Genomic DNA, 24,915 nt, shown 5'->3' on the forward strand with positions numbered 1-24,915 from the left:
TGCAGTGCTATATATTTTTTGATGAGCTCAAATATTTGAATGCAGTATTTCTTGAAAATTTCCATCTCTAAAATAAATGTAAATGTCCAGTGGTTTACTCAGTTGATGTTGACCTATTATTTCTGCAAAAATAATAAATCTTTTTTACTTGTCAAGAAAAAGCCTCTAAATGTAAGAATTTTAGAAAATTGCACCAGAAATAAGACTAAACTTGATTTAAGAATTCTTTTTTTTTTGCGGAGCTTGAATAAATGTTCATTTTTATGACCTCAAAAATGTAATTGTAATATTTCTTGCAAATATCCATCCCTAAAATGAATAAGTGTAAATATCCTGTGGTTTACTCACTTAATTTTGAGTTAATCTTGTCTAGTAAATGTCAATAAATGTAAGAACTTTAGACTGGAAAAAATTAAATATATATTTTTTGCATTGCTGAAATATTTAAATCCATGTTAATATTCATATCAATATGCAGTGCTATATATTTTTTGATGAGCTCAAATATTTGAATACAATATTACTCGAAAATTTTCATCCCTAAATTGAATGGATGTAAATGTCCAGTGGTCTGACTTATTATTTCTGTAAAAATGAAACCAAGTTTTTTTTTCACTTGTCTAGAAAAAGTCTCTCGATTTAGGAATTTTAGATACAGCTGAAGTCAGAATTATTCGCCCCCTTTAAAAAAAAATTTCTTTTTTAAATGTTTCCCAAATGAATTTTAACAGATTCAGGAAATGTTCACAGTATGTCTGATAATATTTTTTCTTCTGGAGAAAGTCTTATTTGTTTTATTTTGACTAGAATAAAAGCAGTTTTTAATTTTTTAAACACCATTTTAAGGACAATATTATTCACCCCTTTAAGCTCTTTTTTTTTTTTTTGATAGTCTAAAGAACAAACCATCATTATACAATAACTTGCCTAATTACCTTAACCTGCCTAGTTACCCTAATTAACCTAGTTAAGCCTTTAAAAGCACCATTTTAAGATCAATATTATAAGCCCCTTAAAGCTTTTTTTGTCAATAGTCTACAGCAGGGCTATTCAATTAGTTTGTCATGGGGGCCAGTTCATGAAAATCATCCCAATTAAAGGGCCAGAGAAATATGACTTGAAATATAAGTGCTGTATTTTTGCTGCTTAAGACACCCACGTTGGCCTTTTCTACATTAAAATGGTAGTATGTTGTATTTTAAAACATGTTTAAATGTTGTATTTCAAAGCACAACAAAAGCAGTGCCAAAGAATAGTCTAAAATGACATTTTTGAAAAAAAGGGTATTTTATTTACCAGCTAATAACCTTTTTATTACAAATAAAATGAAACTTCTGAACTTATTCAGAGGAGCCTGATAGAAAATGCTCAATTACAAGAAAAAAAGCTCTGATGTATTTTCAGGTTTTTGCATTTGAACTCTTCATGTATCCATTTTTTAATGAGATTAAATATTCAAATGTTGTATTACTTATAAATATCCATCCCCAAAATGAGTAAATGTCCAGTGGTTTACTCACTTAACGTTGACTTATTATTTCTGCAAAAATAAAGCTCATTTTTACTGGTCTAGAAAGACTCTAAATTTAAGAATTTTAGAGATCTGCACTAGAAATAAGACAAAACTTGATGTAAACAAAGTATTTCTTAAATGTCTGTTCCTAAATAGAGTAAATGTAAATGTCCAGTGGTCTGATCATGTGTTTGGTGTGCTCGGACAGCTGTAGATCTTCACAAGCTCCTCTGGCTTCAATTACTGGCTTCATATTTCTTCAGAGTGTCTGTCTGCGCTGACGGAGAGACATCTGGAAGCACGACTCAATCCTGCTGTCAGTCGCTCTTCATCTCAGCATCACACGTCTGATGTTGAGGAGTGTGGAAATGCATCATAACACACGGCTCAATCACTTATTTTTATGACAGTCGAGCTGTTTTTGATCAGACTCTACTGTATGAAGTGCTGGGGAAATCAATGCTGACGGGACTTGTTCCATCACTGTAAACATGCATTAATGTGTTTTAGATTGGATTGAATTGATGTTTTTTTTCTAATTCATTCACAGCAAAAACTGAGCTGGAAGGTCAAGAGAAGCAACTCAGCGACACCCACAAATTGTAAGCTTTCAGTTTTCTTGTTGCTCTGTTTTTCTCTCTTCTGGAGACAGAATTTATCTACACCTTTGTTTTCTGGGCACATCCTGTCTGTTTAAAGTTGTCAAATCTGTCCAAACACAACTATTTGGGAAGAATTGCACTGCAGAAATGAATTTTTCATTTTTCAAGTTTTCTTAGATTTTTCTATTTGTAATTGGTTCTAAAATGTGTCAATTTTTTAAGTTCAGAAAATGTTGTTAAATTGAGTTCTAAAAACGTGTTACAATATTTAAGTTCAGAAAATGTTTCGATATTTTAAGTTCAGAATTTTTTTTAAATTGAGTTCTAAAAAAGTGTTACAATAATTAAGTTCAGAAAATGTTTCAATGTTTTAAGATCAGAAAATATTCCAATATTCTAAATTCAAAATATTCCAAAATTGAGTTCTAAAAATATTCAAAAATGTTAAGTTCTGAAAATGTTCCTATATTTTGAGTTCAAATAATTTTCTAAATTAAAAAAAATATATATTCTAAAATATTATTTTCTGAAAACGTTGATAAATTAAGTTCAGAAAATGTATACAATTTTAGTCCGGAAAGTGTTCTAAATTTGTAAGTTCAGAAAGTTTTGAAGTTTTTAGCTTCAGAAAATTTTCCAATATTTAAGTTAAAAAAATATTGCTAAATTGAGTTCTAAAAAAGTGTTCCAATAATGAAGTTCAGAAAATATCACTTAATTGAGTTCTAAAAAAGTGTTCCAATAATGAAATTCAGAAAATATCACTTAATTGAGTTCTAAAAAAAAGTGTAACAATAGTGTTATTAATTTGAGTTCTAAAATTTTTTTACAATATTTTAAGTTCAGAAAGTGTTACAATATTTTAAGTTCAGAAAAGTGTCCTGTATTTTAAGTTCAAAATAATTTCAGAAATAAGGTCAGAAAATGTTTAATTTAAGTTCAGAAAGTGTTCCAATATTTTACGATCATAAAATGTTTCAAAATGGAGTTCTACATTTTTCCAAGATGTTAAGTTAAAGAAAATTTCCAAAATTGTGTTATAAAAAAGTAGAAATATTAAATATTATAATATTAAATATTAAGTTCATAATATTTTGTCAAAATTGAGTTCTAAAAACTGTTCCAATATTTTATATTCCGAAAGTGTCATTTTTTTTACAGCCCTAAACTGTTCCAACATTTTAAGATCAATAAATATTGCTAAATTGAGTTCTTAAATTAAATTTTTTTTCAAGCTCAAAAAGTGTTCCAAAATTAAGTTCATAAAATGTTCTGAAATTGAGTTCTAAAAACTTTTCTAATATTTTAGGTTCATTGAATGTTTTAAAATTGAGCTACAACAATTGTTCCAGTATTTTAAGTTCATAAAATGTTCCAAAGTTTAGTTATAAAATTTAAAATTTTAAAATATTAAAATATTTTACGTTCAGAAAGTGGTAAAATTTTTTAGACATTATTCCAAAATTGAGTTTTACATTTTTTTTTTTCATTATTTTAAGCTCAGTGTTGCTAAGAGTTCATACATTTTTCCAAAATTGAGTTCTAAATAAAGTTCAGAAAATGTTGCTAAATTGGGTTCTAAAAAAGTTTCAATATTTTAAGCTCAGAAAATGTGCTAAAATTGAGTTATAAACTGTTCCAATGTTTTACTAAAAATGTTCCAATATTTTAAGTTCAGGGAAAAAATGGTTTCAAAATTGTAGTGTCTGACAGTTCCTAAATTAAGATCTAAATAAAATGTTCCATAATATTGCTCTTAAAAATGTTCCCCAAAACATGTAGTCTAGAATATTTTTAGTAGTTATTATTTTTGTGGGTTTTACCCTGGTTTCTGTTTCATCACTCCAAAAATATTAGCTTGAGGTCTTGATGATGATGAACACCAGTTTATCAATGTTTCCAGCTTGTGTTCATTGTCAAATTGGTCTGATCTCCACATTCATTTCTCTGAAAACTCATGATCATATGTGGCTTTCATCAACGAAAATTGTGACTAAACCTTTATCATGTGACAAAAATGTGACGCTAATGAACACTAATCATGTCTCTGTGTTATCGCAGGTTCTTGGATCTGTGTGTGTTTTTCTCGGTGAAGGCCAAGAGCGGAGAGAAAGAGGTTTCTCCAAACACCTTCTTCTCAGTTTGGCACGAGTTCTGCACCGACTTTAAGGACACATGGAAGAAGGAGAACAAGCTCATCCTGCAGGAGAGGTATGTGTGTGAGTGTATGTGTGATTAGTCTATGCTCAGTGTGCCGTAAGTCTTCAGGAATGAGCCAGTGCTAACACACACACACTAAACACTGATTTATGAAGAGCAGCTCCCATCTCAAGCTTCCTGACGCTCTCACTGTTGTCAAAACATCTGCGGATAAACCTCCGACAGATCTGTGATTTAATGTGCCATTACCACTCATACCTGAGCCGTGCACAGGTGCATCATGGGAAGAACATGCAAGAAAATTTCCCATTTACAGCAGCCAGAGTATAAAAGTACAAAAGAAACATACATGCATGTTATTATTATTTGAAATAAATAAAATGAATAAAGGAAAAACAAACTAACTAATGAATGAATATACAGTACAAATAAAACACCAGAGCAGTGAAGGAAAATCTAAATCCAAAAGCAAAGTGTTTACAATTCTGTTCATGTTTTTCCATCTCGCTTTTACAATGTAGATTGTGTCGCAGCAGCTGAACACAAACGCTCTAGTAAACTGAAACTGTCAGTCCAGTTTTCAGAGTTGAAGTTCAGTTCGGTGTGGTTTAATCCTCACTGCTGAGTCCAAACACTGAAGAGCAAATCCATCCATGCACAGCTCAACAAGTCCTAAAACCAAGCAAGCCAGCGCAACAAAAAAAGAAATTTAAATGAAAAATTAAGAGGCTAATGAAAGGAACAAAAAAATAAATAAAATAAAAAGGCAAATGAATAAAGAAAAACAGATGGAAAAAAACAAATGAATTGACAAATAAAACAACAGAAAAGAAAAATGTGAACAAAAAAAATAAATAAATAACCTGCAGACAAGGAAAAAAGTGAATGCACCAATATAAATATCTTTATATAATGGACAAAATAAACAAAAAAGCAAATGTATATTATAAGACGAATAAAGAAAAGTACATGAATTAAAATCAACAAAGCAAGTGGGAGCACAGAAAACAACAAAAATTATTTTAAATATTTATATAAAAGGAACATGTAAAAATAATTAAATTGTCTCTTTTTTTTCAGCAAATATATAGAAAAAAGCGTTTAAAGCAAGACACATTAGTATGAGAAGTGAAATGAGAAGATAACTGTTGTGAATTCATCACTTTAACAAGAACAAAAAATACTCCCAATTGCACCAGTCAGGTTGTTCTCGGTCTCCTCTGGCAGGTACATTTAATTATTTATTTGTAAAGTGTTTTTCCTCAGGGCAGTTTGTGCTGCAGTAACTAAGTATCTAATTATGTTACTAACTATAACTAGTTAGTTACTTACTAACTAAGTAGGTAACTAAAATGCTAAGTAAATGAGTAACTAAGTTATTAACACAATGAGTAACAAAGTGACTCACCAAGTAACTTACTCACTACCTAACTAAACAAGTAATTAGATAGGTAACTAACTAACCTAGTAACTAAATAACCAACTAAATAACTATGTAACTTAGTGGGTAACTAATTAGGCAACTAAAAAACTAACTCACTAAGTAGCTTTCTACCTAAGTAATTAAATAACTATGTAACTAAGTAGGTAACTAAGAAACTAAGTATCTAACTAAATAGGTAACTAAGTGGGTAACTCACAACCTAAGTAACTAAATAACTATTTAACCAAGTAAGCAACTAATTAATTAAGTAGGTAACTAATCAATTAAGCAACTCGCTAAGTAACTAATTGAGTAAATACCTATGTAAATAAGAATCCAAGTAAATAAGTTGGTAACTAAGAAACTAACTCACTAAGTAACTAAGTAGACAACTAAGAAACTAACTCACTAACTAACTCACTACCTAACTAACTCAATAACTATGCAACTAAGAAACCAAGTAGGTTACTAGGAAAAAATATGTAACTCACTAACTAACTCACTACCTAACTAAATAACCAACTAAGCAGGTAACCAGGTAGGCAACTAACTAAATAACTAACAAACTAAGTTGGTAGCTAAGAAACTAACTCACTGAGTAACTAACTAAGTAGGTAACTAAGTAACTGGCTCACTAAGGAGGTAACTAAGAAACTAAGTAACTAAATGACTAACTCACTACCTAACTAAATAACCAACTATCTAAGTAGGTAATTAAGAATCTAAGTACTAATTGAGTGAGTGAGTGAGTGAGTGAGTGAGTGAATGTGTGTAGTGTCTGTGTTTGTCTGTGCGCGCTGTGTGTTTTTTCTGAATGAGTGTATGGTCTGTATGGTGATCCTCCAGTATCTGTACCTCTCCCAGAACCTGTGCATGTGTTTAATATTAGATAATATCAGTGTGTGCTTGTTTAACCTGCTAATGGAAGAGGAGCTGCTGCAGTGTGTGTGATGCTGCCTCTGATAGCAGAGTCCTCCTGCATTATTCATCAGCTTCACATCTCTACATCTGTCCTGAAACGCATCACCTTTCACACACACATACCTCTGCTGTCTGGCTGAATCTTTTTCTTTCATTCGTTTTTTATATTGTTTTTGTCATGATTTATTGGTTTGTTTGCTTTTCTTAATTGTCATTGGCCAAGTATTGTGTTATAATGCAATCACGATTCTCTTTCATTTTTTTCTTAATTGTTAGTATTTTCTCTCTTAATTGTCTTTCCATTCCTTTATTATTTCATTTACTAATTTAAATACAACACAAACGCACATACATTCATTGCTTTTTATTTCTATTTTCGCTGTTATGTTTCCCTTTATTTTTAATTTATTCTTTCTTTTCAGAGTACTTTGTCTTAATTGACAATGAATATTCAATAAGAGAAAAAATATTATAAATCTAATTATTTGCTTTAATTGGTGTATTTTTTTCTATTATTTTGTGTTCTTCCCTTTTTTTCTTTCTTTTTTGTTCATTCATTCTGTTTCTCTTTTTATTTTAATTAATTTATTATTTTTTTATTTAATGCCCTAATAAATGCATGTATTCATGTTTTGCTTTTTTTATTGATTTTATTCCTTTATTAATTGTCGTAATAATTTTTTTTCTCTTATTACATTATTCATTACTTTATTCAGTTTTATTTTCTTCACTTTTTGATACTTTATTTGTCGTATATATATATATATATATATATATATATAAATATATATAAATATATATATATATATAAATATTGTCAACACATTTCTAATTATAATAGTTTCAGTAACTCATTTCTAATAACTGATTTATTTTATAACATATATATATATATATATATATATTATAACATATGTATATATCATAACATATATATTAATTATAATATAATTATAATATTTGACTAGATATTCTTCAAGACACTTCTATACAGCTCAAAGTGACATTTAAAGGCTTAACTGGGTAATTAGGCAAGTCATTGTAGAATGGTGGTTTGTTTTGTATACTATAGAAAAAAAATAGCTTAAAGTGGCTAATAATATTGACCTAAAAATTGTTTTTAAAAAAATTAATTACTGCTTTTATGCTAGCCGAAATAAAACAAATAAAACTTTCTCCAGAAGAAAAAATATTATCAGACATACTGTGAACATTTTCTTGCTCTGTTAAAAAAAATCAAAGGGGGGCGAATAATTCTTACTTACACTGTATGTATGTATATATATATATATATATATATATATATATATATATATATATATATATATATATATATATATATATATAGGTTTTTCCCAAATGATGTTGAACAGATTCAGGAATTTTTCACAGTATTTCCTATAATTTTTTTTTTTTTTTTTTTTTTTTTTTTTTTTTTTTTGGAGAAAGTCTTATTTGTTTTATTTTGGCTAGAATAAAAGCTGATTTTAACATTTTTAAAGCAATTTTAGGCTCAATATTATTAGCCCCCTTAAGCAATATTTTGTCCTTTAAATATATACTTATATATTCCCTCTACATTTTCCTTATTCAGATGTCTTGATATCTTAAATTCTAGTCTTGGTCTGTTAGTTTCGTGGCTTTAACTCCTCATATTTGATAAACTCTAAAGCAGTTTCAATTCTCTACAACTTAAATTTAATAATGACAACTACGAATTATTAAATAATACATTTACGGTCTTATTTTTTTATCGAATAATAACATTTTAACCAAATTTGTCCCCCAACCCTCCCCCTCCATTCATATATTTTTAATTCTAATGTTCTCTGCAGTCCGTGAGTTCATTTGTCCTGAATTCCAGTCTTGTTCTGTTAGTTTTGGGTCTCTGACCCTTCATATTTACTTTCTAAGCAGTCTGCAGCGATGTTGATGAACTGAACTAAACCTCAACTCAACTAAAGCTGTTTTTATCCACTACAACCTCTATGCTGAGCTGCTTTGACACACTCTACATTGTAAAAGTGCTACAGAAATAAAGATGACTCAAACTGATGGATGTGGACGGTGAGGTTAGCGCTGAATGCGTGAAACTGGAGCCGCGGCGGATAATTGTAAACACAAAGGAGCTCCTGCAGATGCCGAGACGTCTCTGTACCTGCAGATCTGTTATCTATGTTCCCAGAGAGTGTTGTGTTTCTCTGTAATCGCTGGATCTGTGCTGAAGTGTTTGCTTTTCTCCTCTGCCGGCACCTGAGAGCCGCTGAAAGTCGCTCGGCCCCAATTTGTCATGAATGCTTGTGGTTTGTTTGCTGGAACAGAAGATCTGTGTGACACCGAGAGCTCTCAGCGGAGGGAAATGCTCATCTGAAGAGTGTGTGTGTCTGTGTCTGCTGGTTTTGATGGTTTAAAAGGACAGGTTTTTTGTGCAATGGCATGGGTATAACATAGTTGTACTCTATTACAGGGATTCATGAGGACATGCATGATGTCCTTGTAATTCAAAGCACTTTACAATCATACCTAATAGGGAATTTTGACATTACAAAAATGTCCACAGGTTTGTTGTGATGTATAATAAGCCGTTTTTCCCTGTATAAAATACGTTACGCCTATTGAGAGTCCTCATAACCACCAATACCTATGTGTGGGCTCTCACTATACACTACCTGACAAAAGTCTTGTCTTGATCTCAGTTGTAAGAGCAACAAATAATAACTTGACTTCTACTTGATTATGTGTAAAAGTGTCTGATTTTTCCCATGAATCATCTGTTGATCTGCATCCCAAACACTGCAGAAGACCTACTGGAACCAGCATGGAGACAAGATTGTCACAAAAATCAGTTTCTGTGATCTGAAATGGTTTAGGGTTACATATATTATGTGGGTGTGTGAGAGATCTGCAGAGTGGATGATCAACATCAACAGCCTGAGGTATCAAGACATTTGTGCTGCCCATTACATTACAAACCACAGGAGAGGGACAATTCTCCAGCAGGATAGCGCTGCTGCTCATACTTCAGCCTCCACATCAAAGCTCCTGAAAGCAAAGAAGGTCAAGCTGCTCCAGGATTGGCCAGCCCAGTCACCAGACATGAACATTATTGAGCATGCCTGGGATAAGATGAATCCAAAGAGTCTTGATGAGCTCTGGGAGTCCTGCAGGAAGGCTTTCTTCTTCATTCCAGATGACTTTATTAATCAGTGATGTGAGTCATGTCAGAGATGTATGGATGCAGTCCTCCAAGCTCATGATGGCAACCCAGGCTCATTCTGAAAACGTAGTCCAGTGGACATTTCTGGAGACGTATCCCGGGAGGTAAGTATTTTTGCAGTTTTTGTTTTCGCGAATCCGCAAGAGGCTGCTGTGTGCGCTTTTCCGTATCTCAAATATCTCTTGCAAGTACCTTTCGCACTCGCGCTGTTCTCGCGTAAACCCACCAGAGGCCGCTGTTGAACGACAGTCTTTCTGACTGACTGAATGATAGACTGTGCGACCGGCCTATCGACCGATCCATCCTTCTCCTTCCCTAAACCCAACCAATTTTACCGATTAACCCAACCAACAATTTACAAAAGCTGTCCAGAAAAAGGAAAAGCCCTGGTCTGATTTTTAACACATTTTCGGATTTCACCACATTCTCACCCTGTTATGAAATTGTTCACTTTTTTTTTTTTGGGTTCTGTTTTTGTCTAACCTGATTTCTGGAACTGCTCTTCCCCGAACCCGAACCCCGTCGTTGTGGTCAACTCCTCTCTGCATCTCAAATCTTCCGACATACACGGCGAGCTAACTGGACAAACTAGTTGCAGCAGGAAAGCCCTCTACATGGAGGTAAACGGTCAGCCGGTAAGCGTGAAAAGGAGCGGCGTCACACCGCCCCGTAGCATTCGCTTAAAAAATGACCTCCGTCTACATAATTTGCGGCCTCCAGAGACGTCCACGGGACTAAATTTTCAGAATGAGCCTGTGTTGCATGATGGATATTCATTCTGTCTCCACTGCAGCAGGACTTTATATTCTATACTGGACATTATTTCTGTTCAGTGATGACACTTTAGTCTAAGCAGAGTCAGACCGCACTGTCTGAATCAAATCATTAATAATCAAGGCATGATCAGATTTTATTGTGCTCAAATAAGCATCATCTAGAGGCCTTTGCCTTTCATATAAGCCACTTCACTCTCAACTAGAAGACAACTTATTACTTGCTGTTTCTAAAACTTGTATAGGCCACAAGACTTTTGTCAGGTAGTGTAAAACTCCAACATCACATTCACACAGTTTTCTATTATTTAATATTTTTTGTTTGTTTTCTTTTCATGTTTTTGTCATGTCTTCACACCTAATTGTTTTTGTTTATTCTTTTCTTCATTTTTCTTTCATTGCTTTCTTTGTTGTTGCTTGTTTTATTATCTGCTGGTGAGAGGGGCTCAGTTTTGTGTGCATCTGTGTGTGTGTAATGGTGTGAGGAAGGCTGCTAGTGTGTCTATGTGTGTGTGTTGGCTGTATAGTGTGTGTGTGTTGTCTGGCGCCGCAGCACCTCTATATTTGGTTGTGTGTGTTGTTTGCCAAATCTCTCTCTCTTTCTCTCTTCCTCCCGCCGGGATGTTTTTCTGCTGTTTAAAGAAGCTGCTACTGATGTGGAGCGAGCGTATCACTGTGCTTTTACCCACAGCCCATCCTTCACCTCACTGTAAACATTTCAGACCCTCACACACACAGCTCTTAACGACACATTCATCACAGCCGCACGTGTGTTTGCGGTGCTCTTATGCTGAACACACTCTTCTGAGTTTCGTCTCTTCTGCAGCGTCGGCTTTATTATGAGTCTCCGGTCTGATCCGCAGGTCAGCACACACTTAACACACACTTCTCTAAAACACACAAGCGTCACCAGCTTTGCTCCCTCAAATAAACATCGACTTCAAACACAGCATTAGTTTGTGTGGAAGTAAAAGCGGCACTCCAGGTTAACCGGATACGACAGTACTGACACACACAACTGCACATTCGGCTTTATACAAGTACGTGAACATATATAACAAGGATCTAGTGATTGTTGGATATTTCAATGCAAGAATCCTCAATTTTGTGCCTTTTACATTTACATTCAGTCATTTAGTAGACGTTAATATCCAAAGCGACTTACAAATGAGGACAAGGAAGCAATTTACACAACTATAAGAGCAACAATGAATAAGTGCTGTAGGCAAGTTTCAGGTCTGTAAAGTCTAAGAAGGAAAGTATTAGTAGTATTAGTATTAGTAGTATTTTTTTGTTGTTGTTACAGTTAGTGGTATATCCAGAGAGGCAATTGCAGATTAGGAAGGGAAGTGGAGACTAAATAGTTGAGTTTTTAGTTGTTTCTTGAAGACAGCGAGTGTCTCTGCCGTTCTGATGCAGTTAGGGAGTTCATTCCACCAACTGGGCAGATTGAGCGTGAGCGTTCGCGAAAGTGATTTCTTCCCTCTTTGGGATGGAACCACGAGGCGACGTTCATTCACAGAACGCAAGTTTCTGGAGGGCACATACATCTGCAGAAGCGAGAGCAGATAAGAAGGAGCAAAGCCAGAAGTCGCTTTGTAGGCAAACATCAGAGCTTTGAATTTGATGCGAGCAGCAACTGGCAGCCAGTGCAAACGGATGAGCAGCGGAGTGATTTAATAATAAAAAAAACTTGGTCACTTTATATTGATGGTTTGTTTGTTGAATTTAAGTTGCATCTACATGCACACTAATTCTCATTAGATTATGAGTAGACTGATAGGTTGGTGTTAGGGTTAGTGTAAGTTGACATGTACTTGCAAAGTTCTTATAGTCAGTTTAAGTGTCTATTGAAGGAGCAGAATCAGCAAACACTAAGCAGACAGTCTACTAATACTCAAATAGACCATCAAAATAAACTGTTACTGTAATAACGTTCGTTGTTGTTGAGGGAAGAAGAAGACAGGGTCGGCGATTCAGGTAAGCAAATAGTTTTATTATTTTTAAATGCCACCACACATGTAGCAGTGTGTGTGTGTGTGTGTGTGTGTGTGTGTGTGTGTGTGTGTGTGTGTGCTCTCTCCTCTCCCGACTGCTCCTCCCGTTCTCATTAAGAAGGGAGTCTCTCCGGCCCAATCACTAGAAAGACAGGTGTTCTTTATCATTTCTGATTGACCTGATGATTAGCCGCTGGGCTCCTAGCATGCTCTCCCCCCTTATTGGGTTTTCGATCACGCTTACCTCTCCACAGTTACCAAAAATCTCTAAGGCAGGAGTCTCAATCTGCCAGCCCGCAGACCGTTCGCGCCCCCTCCTCCCTCTGGCCTGCGCACCTAACGTCAAAAATATAACGAGATTCGGCCCCCCCAAAACGTATATTTTTGAATCACTGTCATTGTTGTGCAGTTGTATATAGGAGCGGTTGCAATAGCAAACAGAAAAAGAAAATAGAAAACTTCACTTGTACACCACACTGCTTTTAATGCCAACCGCAGACGTCTTTGGCTAACAGCCGTCATAAGAGCTGAATAGTGTAAGGAGCTAATTAGAAATGCTGGACTCTGCAGTTCTCATGTTATATCCGGTAAGTTCACACTATGCTGAATCAGACACATCACTCGCTTTGATTGCAGCAATGATTTCAGCAAAAAAAAAAAGTTAAATATAGTGGATTAAACTGCGGACACAGAATGCTGAGGAGGAAATGTTCACATACCCTACCGTACAGGTGCAGTTGGCTGTCAGAATGCAGTTGTTCTACTTGTTGATGATCACCCAGGCCTTGTACAGCTCCGTCTTCTTTCCTTGTCTTTGGCTAGGCAGAATCTCGGTTTTTAGCACTACAAAGTTTTGAATCTGGTCATGATGTAGCATTATATCTACATGACCACACAGAACAACATTGTAGGCATCCAAAGACTTGTAGACCTTTAACTTCTCTCTTGTAAAATCACTTGGAGCTTCATTGAGATTATATATTTGGGGCTGGATGCTTGGTCATTTCGTCTTATCCAATATCCATTTGGAGGGTGCTATCGCAAATGGAGCTGTCAGATGAACGCCGCTCACTTTAACGTTAATTTTGCAGAATCACTGTACTTATCACTGGGTGACGAGCTGTTATAATATTATGTAAATAATATATATAAAATGTAATCAATATAACTTATCTCTAATATAAAAACAAACTCTGTACCACATCGCATGCCATTCCCTCGCTGTAAATGCTAGCGCTCCCGTTTTTTTTTTCTGCAATCTTGATGCGCGCGCATCCTGAATGTTTACAAACCGGTAATTCCCCTATTGCTACTTGCAGTTTTGACTAGCCTCCTACTGGACGTTTAAAGTACTGTACTATGTGTTTGGGTTACTTTCGGTTTCTCTCGCTCGAGAGAAACACACATGCAGATTATTTCTGGGGCTGATTTAAAGGTTAAATGCATCTCCGTAAGTGCTCTTTTTTTACTAAAGCTCTATTTTTGTAAATATTCAAGGGTCCTTTAATTATAATCAGTTTAATACCGCCTGTATCATGTTGTGCAAACACATTTCTATGGTTTACACGTTATAATGGTGGTGTAAGTGTGATCATTTTGCCAATATTTGATTCAAATGGTTTCATCTTTTTTAATAGATTTTCCTCATGCTTATTAAGATTTGTATAAAAACATGCATTAGTAAAATTTGACTAAATACCCCCCCCCCCCCCCCCTCTTTGTTGTAGTTTCACAAACAAAGAAAGATATTGAGAAGAACAATTGCCAGTAAAGTCACTAAAGTTACCCAATCTGCTCTTTTGGTTTAGCAACAATTAGGACAGGATAAAAATGATTAATATTTTTGCCTATTATCAAATTGTAATATTTTCATAGCAATTTGAACTACTACTTAAATAAGTACAATAAGAAGCAAAAAGAATAGCTTTGACTGCATATACTCTAGGGAAGAATGTCTGAGTGCATCAATCACATCAGGGTTTCCACTTTTTTTTTTTGTTGTGCTTGACTGTTAAAGCGGCCCTCCTATAGACCTTTTTCATGGCTGCTGCATGGAGGGCGCCACAGCGACCAGCGTCTTCCGGTAGAATGCTAGAAACTTCCGTTTACAGCGTGTACAACTGGTCATTTGCGCTCCGAAAATGGGTTTCAATAATGTTTTTAATTGATAACAGTGTTTTTGTGACACACAACTTAGAAATGTGTGTGTTAAAGCCGTTATAATCTGTCACATGTGGTTCAAGCGCGTCAGAAATACGAGAAAAACGTTCTCCTAGTTCACGTGTCTGCCGTCAGAAATACTGTGTTAGCTCAGCGGCTCTTTAACACACACAGAGAGAGAGAGCAAACCAGAGTACTGCATGAAACTTAACAGGTATGAAAGTCGTGCAATTTACAAAAATGACCAATAAAAGTCTGTTATTGACCCTCTGCTGCTGATTTGCTGTTCATTTTAATCGCGAGCCGTTTGTGTTTTATTTCGTGTGTTGTTTTCACCACGGTTTGTGTTTTTCTGTCATTTGGAAATGACACTAGCCTATATTTTCACGTTGTCACAGTTATTAAATCAGTGTGTGAGTGGCACAGTACAGGCTACGTGTGTGTGTCAAACATTTTGGTGAACTACATTAGTTTGGGCTGGTTATATATTTGAAATAAAGAGGAAATGTTGACTTTAGCGATGACGAGGCTTCATTTAAACTGCAGAAGATGCTGTCTGACAACGAGGGGAAAACGCCTCACAGCAGCTGTTTTCCATCCTATTAGATCACATTTCTTTAAATGATCAGTCCAGGAGATGCTGCTGATGGACAACAGGATTAGTTCAAAGAGGATAAAAGCAGGTAAAATAGATTAAAACTATCGTTTCAAAGCTGTCCAAATGTGACTGTTTACACGCATCAGCTGCCGACCGGAAGTTCTTCGCATCCTCCTAGCGCATACACGCAAAGCATAATGGGTCATTTTGCTTTCCAAGAAAAAGGTGTATAAGTTGTCAGTCACTAATATGGCCCCCCGCCAATTTGAGTTTGAGTCCGCTGCTCTAATGCTTCTTGAAATGAAAATAACATTGGTTTGACACTGTAAAAAAAAAATGTTTCAACTTAAAATTGTAAGTTTACTTCACGGAAATGTGCTGCCAAAATTCCAAAAGGCAACTGACTCTGTAAAGCCACATAAAACAACACAAAATATGATGAATATGCCGAGTTCAGCAGCTAATCAGCCGGAATCAGCTGAGGTGAAGTGATGGTGATCAGCGAGACCTGGCTGTCACTCAAGTGGCCACGCCCTTAATTATGCAGACTTAATATAACTTAATAATAATTCACTAATAAAAAATTCACACCTCACAGTTGTCATGAAGGGTAATATTAGCTATATGAACCGAAATCGTTCTTTGTAGCAGGCTGTAAACACCTTTTTTTCTGCTGTAAAGTCGGCCATTAGAGCAGTGAGCTCAATAGAAATCTGCTCCATATGGAGGCAGGACTGAATTGCAGTTTCAGTTACTTCCGTATCAGCTTCAAGAGGGAGAGCGGGAGGCACGATCCCCTACTGCAGCTTTAAACAGAGAAGTTGTCCTAATTCAGGTTAATGTTTGGTCATTTGCACAGTGATTTAAGACACGCACTGTGTTCATAAAGCAGTTTTGGAATAATCGTGTGCTCTTTAATCAGAAGGGTTGAGAATCTCACATCTCTAAACATGGACAATTATGGCGTGTGTGTGTGTGTGTGTTTCATTGAGTCACTGAAGCATCACTCCTGGCATCCGTACATACACACACACACACACACACTCTCACATCACACTTTTTCTCCCTCACACACACACACAGACAGAAGCGGACAGGAGACAGCTCGTCCTTGTTAACTTTAAGTGTTGTTGACAGATGGGCTTCATCTGAGCGTTGGGAAGTTATTAAACTCTGACAGGCCTGCTTCCTGAACACACATGATTAAGAGGAGCAGGACCATTCTTCTGTGGGTCACGTGTGTGTCTGTGTGTCTGAGAGAATGTTTGATGTGTGTATGAGAGAGAAAGAGTTTGAGATTTGTAAGATGTGCAAGCGTGTGTGTGTGAGAGAGTGAGAAAAAGAGAGAGTGTGTCTGAGAGACAGAAAGAATGTATTGTGTGTGTGAGCGTGTGTTTGTGTGTGTGTTTGAAAGTGTGAGATGTGTAAGGGTGAAAAAGTGTGTGTGTGTGTGTTTGTTTGAGAAAGTGTAAGAGTGTGCGTTTAAGTGAGAGTGTGAGGTGTGTGTGTCTGAGAGAAAGAATGTATTGTGTGTGCGTGTTTGAGAGAGTGTGTGTGTGTGTGTGTTTGAAAGTGTGAGATGTGTAAGAGTGAAAAAATTGTGTGTGTGTGTGTGTGTGTGTTTGTTTGAGAAAGTGTAAGTGTGCGTGTGAGTGAGAGTGTGAGGTGTGTGTGTCTGAGAGAAAGAATGTATTGTGTGTGCGTGTTTGAGAGAGTGTGTGTGTGTGTGTTTGGAAGTGTGAGATGTGTAAGACTGAAAAAATTGTGTGTGTGTGTGTGTGTGTGTGTGTGTGTGTGTGTGTGTGTGTGTTTGTTTGAGAAAGTGTAAGAGTGTGCGTTTAAGTGAGAGTGTGAGGTGTGTGTGTCTGAGAGAAAGAATGTATTGTGTGTGCGTGTTTGAGAGAAAGTGTGTGTGTGTGTGTGTGTGTTTGAGAGACAAAGAATGTATTATGTATGTGCGTGTTAGAAAGTGTGAGATGTGCAAGTGTGTGTGTAAAAGTGGTCATGTGTGAGTGTGGTGTGTATAAGAAAGCGTGTGGTGTTTGAGAGAGTGTGTGTAAAAGTGTGTATGCTTGTGATGTGGAAGTGTGTGTGTGTGTGTGTGTGTGTGTGTGTGTGGGTGTGTGTGTGTGTGTGTGTGTGTGTGTGTGTGTGTGTGTGTGTGTGTGTGTGTGTTTTAGAAAGTGCAGTTGTGTGTTTCATTGTGCAGTTTGTGTGTGCGCACATGTATGTGTTTTAGACTTTAGCACTTGTGTTTGTGCTTTGTAGAAAGTGTGTGTGTGTGTGTGTGTGTGTGTGTGTGTGTGTGTGTGTTTTAGAAAGTGCAGTTGTGTGTTTCATTGTGCAGTTTGTGTGTGCGCACATGTATGTGTTTTAGACTTTAGCACTTGTGTTTGTGCTTTGTAGAAAGTGTGTGTGTGTGTGTGTGTGTGTGTGTGTGTGTGTGTGTGTGTGTGTGTTTTAGAAAGTGCAGTTGTGTGTTTCATTGTGCAGTTTGTGTGTGCGCACATGTATGTGTTTTAGACTTTAGCACTTGTGTTTGTGCTTTGTAGAAAGTGTGTGAGTGTGTGTGTGTGTGTGTGTGTTTGTGTGTGTGTGTTTTAGACTTTAGCACTTGTGTTTGTGCTTTATAGAAAGTGTGTGTGTGTGTGTGTGTTTGTGTGTGTGTGTTTTAGAAAGTGCAGTTGTGTGTTTCATTGTGCAGTTTGTGTGTGCGCACATGTATGTGTTTTAGACTTTAGCACTTGTGTTTGTGCTTTGTAGAAAGTGTGTGTGTGTGTGTGTGTGTGTGTGTGTGTTTTAGAAAGTGCAGTTTATGTGTGTGCTTTCATAGAAGATGCAGTTGTGCGTGTGTGTGTTTTATAGAAAGTTACAGTGTGTGTGTGTGTGTGTGTGTGTGTGTGTGTGTGTGTGTGTGTGTGTGTGTGTGTGTGTGTGTGTGTGTGTGTGTGTGTGTGTGTGTGTGTGTGTGTGTGTGTGACTCTCCATAAGTGTATACAGTGTGGTTTTGCTGCAGTAATGCTTTCTCCGCTGTGTGTTCTTCAGGCTGAAGGCAGCAGAGGAGTGTTTCCGGCAGGTCAAAGAGAAAGCCACGTACAGCGTCAAACCCAAACACGCCTCGGGAATCGTAAGTCCAGCACAAATATTCCTATAGTACACACACTCATTTCTACACACGACTATGATGTTCATGTTATGGAAATCAGCCCTGATATCATCTCCTTATAAGGCCTGTCACAATAATCAGTATATGGACTAACCACACATGGACATGAGCTCAGTCATATATCTCTGGTGATGCAGTATATATCACCCTACTAAAAACACAACTCTAGCAACATTTAGGCTGATTGTGCATCATCTCCATCTCTATTGGAGTAGTCAGTGTCAGTATGGTTAAAATCACTATAGTATTTACTATAGTATACTTTCATGTGGGCGTCTGACAGCTGAAGATAGATCTGGTTGAGGATGTGGCCTGTTCAGTGTCCTCTGCCTCTCTGTGTTTAAAAGTCTGAATTGACTTTGTTTAACTTGATTCTTTTTTTCTCTAGTTTCTGGCACCTTGAACTACTTGTTACCATTTTTATTTATTTGTTTAGGATATGTACCTTTTCACGTTCTGATTCAAGTTGGTATAATTTTCTGAAATATTAATATCTGTTATCTATGGAGTCAGATAAGTCTCAAAAGAAATTCACGCAGGAGACACGATGCGTAGCCAAATTCCCGTGCATTAAACCAAACTCACGTGCGTAAAATATTTGTTTATATTCGCAAAAACAATTCACGTGCACAAAATAAAAAATACATTTTCATAAAAACGTTTCGCTAATGCAAAACACCATTTGCAAATGTACAGAAAGTTTTGAATGTTTAAAACTTCAAAGTTCATCCTAAAGGAGAAAGTGCAAATCCTCTTTGACGTTCGACTCCCCCTGGATATGTGTGTGTGTATTTCTGAGACTGTCCTGGCAGAAGCAGGCAACTCGTACCTTTCAGCCAATCAGAAGAGAGCTGTATTTAATGAAACCCACTCTGCGCTCCTTTTGCACAGTCTGTTCCTCTCCAGCATGGCGAATGGAGAGATGCGCAGGCTTCAAGCGAGAACTATTAAATTCCCTGACTTTCACTGATTAAACCTAATTTACATTATATCTAATGAATGTAAACAGGCTGTTGTTGTGCTTTAGTTGCCTAATATGTAAAATGTACCCTATCGTTTAGAGATACATATATGAATATAAGCATTTTAAATGATTCTCATGAGTTTATTTTTTCTTTAATAAGCTAGAAACAATAAAAATTGACAATTAAAATATGACAGGGCGACGCAGTGGCGTAGTAGGTAGTGCTGACGCCTCACAGCAAGAAGGTCGCTGGTTCGAACCTCAGCTCAGTTGGCGTTTCTGTGTGGAGTTTGCATGTTCTCCCTGCCTTCGCGTGGGTTTCCTCCGGGTGCTCCGGTTTTCCCCACAGTCCAAAGACATGCGGTACAGGTGAATTGGGTAGGCTAAATTGTCCGTAGTGTATGAATGTGTGTGTGGATGTTTCCCAAAGATGGGTTGCGGCTGGAAGGGCATCCGCTGCGTAAAAACTTGCTGGATAAGTTGGCGGTTCAATCCGCCAGGGCGACCCCGGATTAATAAAGTGACTAAGCCGACAAGAAAATGAATGAATGAAAATATGACAACATAATCTAAGAGTTTATTTGCTTACCACAGGCTGTAGTGAACTCATCTCCTTTTTTCAGAAGGTGAAAATCGAGCAGAAATTGTGCTGAAACCCCTGTAGTCTGAGCTGTAGGCTCTATTTGACTGGATTTGATTGACTGAGGCAACAGCTCTGAACACAAAACTAAAGTGCTGTCTAATTGAACATTCTGATTTGCTGGTGGTCGAGAACATTATAGCCTAAGTAATTAAATAAATGAGTAGGCTTTTGTCAAAGCGTTATGATATATTCAATTGGTTGACCTTTTTTTCAGCATTTGATTTTGGTAGTGTCGTGTGTTCTGTAATGCCTAGTTCAGACTGTGTGATTTTAGTCCTGATTTTCGCTCGCGGACAGGTTTTGAGAAATCGCCGACAAATGCCTGAAATCACAGGCAAATCGCTGCTCGTGCACATGAGTGACACAGCCTACAGCCTGACACGCCTACAGCCAATGAGAGAGCAGCGTTTACTTGTGTGTGTGTGTGTGTGTGTGTGTGTGTGTGTGTGTGTGTGTGTGTGTGTGTGTGTGTGTGTGTCTGTCTATACCTGCTGCAGGCCAGCGGGAGGCTGGGGGTGTCACGTTTAGCGTGATCAAAACAATAACAAAAACGGAAACAAAAGGTTGCGGATCCAAGTGCAGATTTTAATGATAAAATAGTGCAGAAGCAGTGACAAATCCAAAAATCCGAAAGAGCAAAGTAACAAATAAACAACCAAACAAGAAACTAAGGCAAATAAACACGAACTAGACATTAGCAGGACACAAGAACAAGATCAAGAACAATAACTCGATATACAAGACTTACTGGGCAACTTGACAAGGAAGACAAACGACGCCATGACAAACACCGGTGGAATGATGGAATATATAGTCCGGATAATCAACAGAAATGGAGACAGCTGTGAGTGGCAGATCAGTGTAAGTGTTCCAGTGTATGCGCGAGGTAAGTATGGAGTTGTAGTGTTTTGTGACGCTGTAGTTCCTTCTGAGTCCTGTTGAACTACAGCGCCCTCAGGTGGTCACGGACAGTTGTGACAGAGGGAGGAGTTAAAAGCGCTCTTTTTCGGTTTATTTGGACGCACAAAATGGAGGTAAAACTAGTGGAGGTTTGACAGGACTCAAAAGCAACCGTGTCTGTTTGACGTTTCATACAGAAAGAAATGAGTTTATTATCAACGTTGAGGAGAAATAGCTAATTCCCTTTAAACCCAGATGAGCAAATATGTACATTTTCTACCCCAGGGGTTTTCAAAGTGTGAGGCGTGCCTCCCCTGGGGGGCGCCAGAGCATGTCAGGGGAGGCGCGGGAAAAAATGTTATATAATAAAAATATAATTATTAAGTTTAATTATTATATGTATTTTTTTAAAACGTTTTAAGTAAACAAAGCTAAAAAAAAAAAAACGTTAAAAATAAGAAAACGTTTTTTACCCAGAAGGCCATAGCTGTGAATTCACTTCTGTTTGGCAAGCCCGCCATTACAGGTATATGCCTGCTAATCATGTTGCTAATGCAATGAATCAGTTTCTGAGACCCCCGATTCAAAGCCTTCAAGTTCAGGGCTTAAACCCAAAAGACGACGATATGATGATCAGTATCTGAGTTTAGGATTTACGTGGACAGGACCAGCTGTGTGGTTTGACAGACCACGACCTTTATGTGTGGTTTGTCAAGATATTTTGGCTAATGACAGCATGAGACCCGCTAAACTTCAGCGACACCTTGAAACCAAGCATGATGAGATAGCGAGAAAACCTCCAGAATTTGTGTGTGTGTGTGTGTGTGAGTGTGTGTGTGTGTGTGTGTGTGTGTGTGTGTGTGTGTGTGTGTGTGTGTGTGTGTGTGTGTGTGTGTGTGCGTGTGTGTGTGCGTGCGTGCGTGCGTGCGTGCGTGCGTGCGTGCGTGCGTGCGTGCGTGCGTGCGTGCGTGCGTGCGTGCGTGCGTGCGTGCGTGCGTGAGTGTGTGTGTGTGTGTGCATGTTTGGGAGGAGGGGGGCGCCAATGGATAAGTTGTGTCAAAAGGGAGGCCCACTGTCTTAGACTTTGAAAAACCCTGTTCTACCCCATTAAAGGCTTCTTTCTCATTATGTAGTCAATAACAAAAGATATACTTCGTGTTTTTGGCTGTGAGACGTAGTTTGTAAGAAATGGTCGGTGATTCTTCCTATAGTAAAGTCATGCAATGTGAAAGTCCCTGTCGCCGATCCATCTTGCAGTGTAAACAAATCAGCGACGAAACGCTAGCACAGATAATCATGCAGTGTGAAAACGTCTGTGACACGACGACTTTAAAAATCATGCAGTCTGAACTCGGCATTAGTTTCAGTTTTGCTTTGGCCTACGTGGATGCATGGGAGGAATGAGCCACTCTTTTCCTTATAACTTTTACTTAACGTCTTGAACAACGCAGATAGACAGTTCACTCACACAGTACAAGTGGCATAAACACAGCCTACACGCTGTTCCTGTTTGGTGCTGTTGCTCTGGCACAGAACGGCAGCTTTTCCTACCGTGCGATGAGCATGTGCGCAACAAATATAGCCTGTTTACATTCATTAGATATAATGTAAATTAGGTTTAATCAGTGAAAGTCAGGGAATTTAATAGTTCTCGCTTGAAGTCTGCGCATCTCTCCATTCGCCATGCTGGAGAGGAACAGACTGTGCAAAAGGAGCGCAGAGTGGGTTTCATTAAATACAGCTCTCTTCTGATTGGCTGAAAGGTACGAGTTGCCTGCTTCTGCCAGGACAGTCTCAGAAATACACACACACATATCCAGGGGGAGTCGAACGTCAAAGAGGATTTGCACTTTCTCCTTCAGGATGAACTTGGAAGTTTTAAACATTCAAAACTTTCTGTACATTTGCAAATGGTGTTTTGCATTAGCGAAACGTTTTTATGAAAATGTATTTTTATTTTGTGCACGTGAATTGTTTTTGTGAATATAAACAAATATTTTACGCACGTGAATTTGGTTTTATGCACGGGAATTTGGCTACGCACGTTTACTTTTGCGTGAATTTCTTTTGAGACTTATCTGACTCCATAGTTATCTGTTGTTTGGAAGAGTGTACTTCCATTATGATGCTGTCGTGTTCATACTTGCATTATATAATGAGTGGCATAACTAGATTTTTAAAGCACAATAATATTGTATTGTTCATGTTAGTAAATACTGTACATGAACTTCTGAAATCGAATAAAGTGTGACCCAAAAATTTGATGCAAGAGCTGGTGAAAATGAGCTTATTAGATCAAAATGTATCCACAATAATGTTTCCCTTCAATGAGCCTCTCTTATTTTCTCTCTCTCTCTCCTCCAGAAAGCAAAGTTGGGAATGAAGATATGAGCCAGAGGATGCAGGACTCTCTCAGCTCTCGTTTTCCATCTGTCAACCTTTCGCACACAAGCGCCGCTTCAGTGTTACTGCTGCCGAACGAACACACAGGAGGTGAATGTGATGCACATATCAAGACGTTTGCTCCTGTTCACTGTACATACTGGAGGACTTGAACAAGCAATATCATCCCAAAACAAATCTGATGTATTTTTAATAGGCGAGAAAAGGAGAGCAATCTGAAAACGTGCAGCCGACGTGTCTTGATCTGAACTGATATCAGCACCGATCGCCGAAAGCTTTTAAATCTTACACACTAGTTAGTGCAGTCCTCTAGTCTTGACCCTGGTTAGCATATTCAAAGCACACACACACACACACATAGTCGTCCTACAGGACCTAAAAGAGACACTTCAGAATGTACAGTGTGAAGCAGGCCGTATGGATGTGTCTCAAATGGTGAACGTTCAGGAAAACCGACTCAGTGTTTTTGTGAAATTATGCAAGATTGTGTCCTTGTTTTGCTGCATCTACACACACACACACACACACACACACACAGATTCACGTAATGTATTTAAACATGTTTGTTTTTTTAATTAATGTAAATGATATTAACATCTTTCTGTAGCATTCTGGTTTGTTTTTAGCATGTCCGTGTCGGAGGTGTGGATGGACGTCTGCGCTCCATGTGCAATAACTGTTTGTATATGAACGTTTTGAGCAGAGTGTAATTTATGTAAAATAAAAGGATTAATAAATTCAGACATTTTCATTTATTTGATTTGAGCTTTACTTGAGCGTGTGACGCACTTCACTGATCTCTCTTAATTGATCTCATTTCAAGAGTTCACACTTAGCTGATGAGTGATTATAAAACCTGTTTGCCGTGCTGTCCGTGGAGAGAGCCCTGAGCTTATAAGATCCTCGAGCCCGGGACTCCAGTTTGAAGGGCGAGAAGATAGTTTGAGCTCAGGTAGATCTGGAGAACTCCTCTGCTGTAGTAGCTAATGAACAGAAAGTGATCGCTCTTAAGAGATAACTACTGTACTTACTAGGAGCATGTCTATGGTGCCAATTTGGATTAGTCAATTAACTTAAGTTGCATGTTTTTGGATCGTGGGAGGAAACCGGGGAACCCGGGGGAAACCCACATGAGCATGGGGAGAACGTGAAACCTCCGCACAGAAATGTTGGCTTGCTTGGTAAGGACTAAAAACCAGTGATGTTCTTACCTGTGAGGCAACAGTGCTAACCACTGGGCCACCGTGCCACCCATCTAGCAAAGGAGGAGGAGTAGGGGTGGATGGGGGGATTCTTCAAAATGAAGATGGCTGTGATATGGAACTTTGGGTATTTATAGTGGCTTATGAACCGTTTGATTAATCAAATAAAATAATGCGGGACCAGCCGCATCATGGAATTCTGACTTCTTTTTTGGAATTCTGTGTTTACGTCATGGAATTCTGACTTTTGTGGAATTCTGGGTTTATATCATG

General features: G+C 37.4%; 1 protein-coding gene across 7 annotated transcripts in view; it reads left to right on the plus strand.

Annotated features, from left to right (window-relative positions):
* The window catches only part of fmn2b (formin 2b), a 98,772-nt gene extending 74,577 nt beyond the window's left edge, over positions 1–24,195 (plus strand). For all 7 annotated transcript variants that reach the window (XM_087277011.1, XM_087277013.1, XM_087277010.1 and 4 more), the window contains 4 exons: positions 2,064–2,115; positions 4,177–4,326; positions 18,410–18,491; positions 23,402–24,195. In XM_087277011.1, the coding sequence (XP_087133137.1) occupies positions 2,064–2,115; positions 4,177–4,326; positions 18,410–18,491; positions 23,402–23,428 (311 nt within the window). In that variant the 3' untranslated portion in view covers positions 23,429–24,195. The remainder of the gene's footprint in view (positions 1–2,063; positions 2,116–4,176; positions 4,327–18,409; positions 18,492–23,401) is intronic.
* The last annotated feature ends 720 nt before the right edge of the window (positions 24,196–24,915 follow it).

The sequence above is a fragment of the Danio rerio genome, chromosome 12 (assembly GCF_052040795.2).
Source record: "Danio rerio strain M-AB ecotype USA chromosome 12, GRCz13ab, whole genome shotgun sequence".
Lineage (NCBI taxonomy): Eukaryota > Metazoa > Chordata > Actinopteri > Cypriniformes > Danionidae > Danio > Danio rerio.